General features: G+C 42.2%; 1 protein-coding gene across 1 annotated transcript; it reads left to right on the top strand.

Annotated features, from left to right (window-relative positions):
* Positions 1-886: 886 nt before the first annotated feature.
* Positions 887-4,762, top strand: LOC124662567 (protein NRT1/ PTR FAMILY 2.12-like). The gene is made up of 5 exons (XM_047200385.1): positions 887-1,010; positions 2,466-2,683; positions 3,128-3,708; positions 3,865-3,964; positions 4,382-4,762. The coding sequence occupies exons 1-5, from the start codon at positions 887-889 to the stop codon at positions 4,760-4,762; spliced, it is 1,404 nt and encodes a 467-aa protein (XP_047056341.1).
* The last annotated feature ends 620 nt before the right edge of the window (positions 4,763-5,382 follow it).

Here is a 5,382-nt window from a genome sequence, read left to right as displayed (position 1 = left end):
GTTGCCAATGCGACGGTTCCCCTTCCCTGCACCGTTGCTATGTAGGTGGGGATTGAGCGTCTGACCTGCTGACGCGTTGGGCCCGCGTCTCCTCGCCTCTCATTTCGTTGTGTCCAGCGTTCCCGGAGCGTCCCATGTATAGCGGGGACGGGCTCGGGGCGCCGGACACCGTATTGGGCCGTGCCGAATAAAAAGGACATTTAGAGCACGCGATTGGGAACGATTTTTTGTCCGGCGCACCCCAAATCCTTTGGGTGCCGCTTTGGGAGACGCGGCTGAAGATGATGGGCGGACATTGTGCGTGGCTGCCTCCAATCTGACACAAATTGAGTCCTATGGTGGCCCATTTGAGTTTCCCTAATAACACTCCAGGTTTGAGCTTAACTTTAATTGTGAAATTAGCTAATGGGGTATGATTTATCTGTCACAAAAGTTATACCACCAAAACATTTTTTCAGAATTCAATGGTAGTACATTTATTGCTGTATATTGATTTACAGCTTTTTATACTTATCTTATCTTTTTTGAGGGGTGTCGCCGCTTTGCTTTTTATACTGTACTTATCTTATAAATCAGTGGTTAAAGCTGGGCTCAAAATTGGATAGAGGCCTTGCAAGCCTGTAGCTGTAGGTGCTCTAACTCCGCTGCAATAAAGCGGTTGGTAAAAAATAGCACGTCGTATAGTGCTGACCGAAAGGCTTAATTACTTTACCTCAAAAAGAAAGGCTTAATTACTTGCCTTATGGGCTTCTGGCGAGAGCACACGCCAGCTAGCTCTGTCGTATATATGAACCGATGTATGCACACGGCGTCCTCTTCCATGAGACTGAACGTCTTGCAGATTGGTAGCTAGCTCCCGACTGATCGACCATTTTCTCTCAGAGACATGGCCGTCGCTGCTGCAGCTGCAATGGAGGCGGTGGAGGTGGGAGATGGTCAGGTGTTGGAGAGGAACGGCGGCCAGAGGAGGAAGGCAGGTCAGGGATGGAAGTGCATGCCCTTCATCATAGGTACGTACGAACTGGTCATAGCTAAGATTTGCTTCCTTTCTCTCCAACCATCTCCCAACCTGCTTCTTTTTCCGAGATTTTGTCGTTCAGATAGGCCTGTAGCTCAGCCGGATGTAGAGGAGCGTGGCCGAAGTACATCCGGCTCTGCCACCGAATTAGCTAGGCGGCTAGCAAGATCGTCGGTGGGGTTTACTGAGTTTACAGCGCGTTCCCCCTCTTGATCTGCTTTCGTGCTCCCCGTGCCTGCGAATTGGTGTACTTCAGCCTATAAATTTATTTTTTATTTTTTCCTGACTAACCTCGTAGAAAAATTAACCAATATCTGTGACATGAATAGTTTATAACGAAGCTAAATTTTAAGATGAATCTAGTGATTTTAATTTTGTGTTATAAATGTTGATATTTTTTAAGTTGGTCAAACTTAAAAAATTTAACTTAAAATAAAAGCTAAGCGAATACTTATTCCTACAAGGCAATTTTAAGTGAGACAAATAATAGCTCCGTGGAATGTTCAAAAAAGTCCCATGATGACAAAAGAGTGGGGTGACATTTAATACAAATGATTAGAAGAAGCTGGAATTTTTGAAAATTTCCGAACAATTATGATGCATACAGGCTCATATTTTCGCTTGGGTTTGACTGTTTTACTACCCGGTCATAACCTTTTTCCCCAATAAATTTTGGTGTCCTCTAGCCTATTAGGGATGAAAATTTAACGAAAACAGAGGAAGTGGAAACAAAACATGCTTAGAATTGGCTTGGGTTTGACTGTTTTACTATCCGGTCATGGCCTTTTTCCCCAATAAAAGTGTCAACTAGCCTATTACGGATAAAAATGTAACGAAAAATACAGAAACCACGAAAGATATAATTTTGTAAACGGTCAGTAAACATATATAAACAAAATAGAGTACGACATTGATAAAAATGTGGAGGATGGGTGGGTGGTTTTGTGTCCCTAACCCAAGGTCACGCAACCACGCCTTCTCCATTAGGGGAGAAGACCGAATGGTTTATAAGATTAGGTAGTAGAATAGGCTTGTTGGGCCTGTCACAAACGGAAATTCCACTTCTGTAACCTCGGAAAACGCATTGTCATTTTCCACTTTGTTTTCATCTAAAAATTTCCGTTTCCACTGAAAAGACAAAAACTCTCTGCTACGTTTCCATCCCTACTTATACACAAGAGGCCACACAAACTATTATGCGTGCCAAAGCGAATCAGAGTTAGGATAAACATATAAAAAGCCAAGCTTGGTACTTTTTGCTGATAAAGGGCTCTTTATTACTTAAAAAGGTTTTACGCTTACACCCGGCATCTGCATAACCATCGTTGACACTAGTGCAACTTTGTACAATTGTATGGAACATTATCATATTTTGCACACGAATAAACTCAAAATCCCACCGTTGTCTGGTACAGTACTGAGTGTTTGTCATTTTCTTTGTATGCAGGAACTGTGGCATTTGAGAATGTTGGGTCTATTGGGGTGGCAGCAAATCTGACGGTCTATCTGGTGAAGCGCTTCAACATGGGGCAGCTCTCGGCAGCAAACATTACCAATATCTTCTATGGTACGTTTAACTTTGCGCCGTTGCTAGGCGCCTTCATCTCCGACGCCTACCTGGGACGGTTCAGAACCCTAGCCTATGGATCCTTCTTTACCTTCCTGGTATGTCCATGGCACAGCCCCATTTCACCTGCTTGTGTAGTTGTGTTGACAAAAAGAAATTCATGATCAGTCTCGTTGTCGAAATAAATCTAGTAAATGAATGTAATAGCCAGCAATATTGTTAACATTTAGGTAGTGAAATACTGAAATGGCATGTGCAATGAACTCTAGCCAATGATTAACACTTATCTGTTGATTTAGTGCAACAGAACTTGATATCTCAGCAGATGATATTTATTTACTATTTAGGTGGAAATAAAAAGCCGCATGCATCAATTGATGCAGAGGCCGAGGCATCGCCTCCATGGCAACAACCTTACATGAGCTACAAAAATATGAATAAAGCAAGTGCACTAAAATTTTGACAAGATGCAAACATCATCAACTATTAAATTTTGCATTTGCTCAGAGTCTAATCTGTCTATTTATTCGTTGTCAAAACAGGGGATGCTGGGGTTGACTTTATCTGCATCAGTTCCAGCTCTCAAACCACCAGGCTGCAATCAAACGACCCAGTTTGGCGAGCACTGCAATAGTCCATCAAGACTCCAGCTGAGTGTGCTATACCTTTCTCTTGGGTTTATAACCATCGGCGGTGGAGCAATCAAACCATGCAGTCTTCCCTTTGGAGTAGACCAATTCGATATAACTGATGAAAAAGGCCGCAAGGGCCTGAGCAGCTATTATAACTGGTACTATGGCACAACTACTGCTTCCCTGGTGTTCTCTTTGACTATTCTCGTCTACATACAGAACAATATCAGCTGGCCAATAGGATTTGGCATACCCACATTCTTCTTGTTTATGGGAATTATAGTCTTATTTATGGGTACAAGACTCTACGTCCATGTACCACCAGAGGGAAGCATCTTCACTGGGATTGCCCAAGTTTTAGTGGTGTCATTTAAAAAGAGAAAACTCAAGCTACCATATCCTCGCGATATAAATCAACAAGACTTTCTACTCTACAACCCTCCCACAAGGGGAACCCGTATTTTCAGACTGCCACTAACTTCCCAGTTCAGGTAACATAAAGTGAATAGAATTTCCTGCATGCCTTTGTAAACTGAAATAGAAACACAAACAGCATGCGGATCATGTCAAACAAAAATACTGATAATATAAAATTAATATATGTAGATTCTAATGTATACCCACTTTTCATTGTGATTCATCCTCAGGTTTCTGAACAAAGGTGCAATTATAAGGGACGGTGATATAAATGATGACGGTTCTGCAAGGAACTCGTGGGAGCTTAGCAGTATCCAGCAGATAGAAGAGGTTAAATGTTTGATAAGAATTGTGCCTATTTGGATTTCTGGCATCATATGCTTCGTCGCGGTTGCTCAACAATTCAGCTACGTAATATTGCAAGCATTAACAATGGACTGTCACGTTGGGCCACACTTCGAAATTCCACCGACCTGTGTTTTATCCATATCCTTCCTGGCCCTAACTTTATTCATCCCCATTTATGACCGACTTCTAGTACCCATGGCTAGAAGATTCAGTGGGGTGGAAAGTGGAATTACACTTCTTCAGAGACAGGGAGTAGGATTGGTGTTTTCTCTCATTTCAATGGTGGTAGCAGGATTTGTTGAGCGCAAAAGGAGGAACTCAGCATTGTCTAATGGAGGAATATCACCAATGTCAGTCTTTTGGCTTGCCCCCCAATTGGTCCTGATGGGTATTGCCGAGGCCTTCAATGCAGTTGGACAAATTGAGTTCTATAATAAGCAGTTCCCAGAGCACATGCTAACCCTAGCAGGATCCCTGTTTTTCGTTAGTTTAGCTGGAGCAAACTACTTGACAGCTGCTCTGGCAAATATCACAAAAAAGGTGACCAGCAGACATGGCAACACAAGCTGGTTGACAGAGGATATTAATCTCAGCAAACTTGACTATTACTTCTATTTCATTGCCTTCATGGGAGTACTGAACCTTCTCTACTTCCTTATATGCTCACACTGCTATCAATATAAAGCCATGTCACTCCATGCTGAAGAGTCCATCGAAATACAGACCAAGGTAGAGGCAGATGCAGAGATCAATATCGATAGAGATGCACTTAACAAGTAAGTATTGCAAGGAAAAAATTTCCTCCACAGAGTATAATATATTTTGGACAAATTCCAAGTGGTCTCAATGTTTTGCAACATGGCACACGTACGTTCCTATATTATCTTTGAGTGAAACGCGGAACAAGTGTACCATAGTTTAGCCAGGAAGGATGACTTCATGACTACTATCCAAAGAGCATAATAAAAAGCTGAAAGGTCTATTATATTATAATTTGATGAAGTGTGAGTTTCTTATTATCCTTGATAAAAACTAGGTGTAGGCCATTACTTGCTATCCCAGCACTACATACTGGTTCGTGTCAACGGCGGAGCCAGGAAATTTTTATGAGGGGGGCCGACCAAGCAAGACAACTCGCGTCCGATTTTTTTTCCAAAAGCTGCAACAGCATTAGGGACCAAATGTAGTTTTTTTAGTGATTATACAACCATTTGTTTTCCTGAGAATCATCAAAATTTAGGGAAGAAGTGGAAACTGGTGGCTTGCCTACGTGAGTAGGGGCCTTACCTGCCTGGTTGTGGATTCATTTTGAATAGAATAGTACTAGCAGGAGCGGTGAAGATTAGGATCCTCTCTGAAAATCTACTACACCAATTCAGTGGCTCGTACACATGCTTTAC

The sequence above is a fragment of the Lolium rigidum genome, chromosome 6 (assembly GCF_022539505.1).
Source record: "Lolium rigidum isolate FL_2022 chromosome 6, APGP_CSIRO_Lrig_0.1, whole genome shotgun sequence".
Classification (NCBI taxonomy): Eukaryota; Viridiplantae; Streptophyta; class Magnoliopsida; order Poales; family Poaceae; genus Lolium; species Lolium rigidum.
The sequence above is the reverse complement of the archived record's forward strand: the minus strand, read 5'-3'. Positions and strand labels throughout refer to the sequence as shown.

Coding starts and splice junctions, on each gene's coding strand:
- LOC124662567 (XM_047200385.1), top strand. CDS start 887: ATGGCCGTCGCTGCTGCAGCTGCAATGGAGGCGGTGGAGGTGGGAGAT. Junction 2,684..3,127: donor GATCCTTCTTTACCTTCCTG/GTATGTCCATGG, acceptor TTGTCAAAACAG/GGGATGCTGGGGTTGACTTT. Junction 3,965..4,381: donor GTATCCAGCAGATAGAAGAG/GTTAAATGTTTG, acceptor GGTATTGCCGAG/GCCTTCAATGCAGTTGGACA.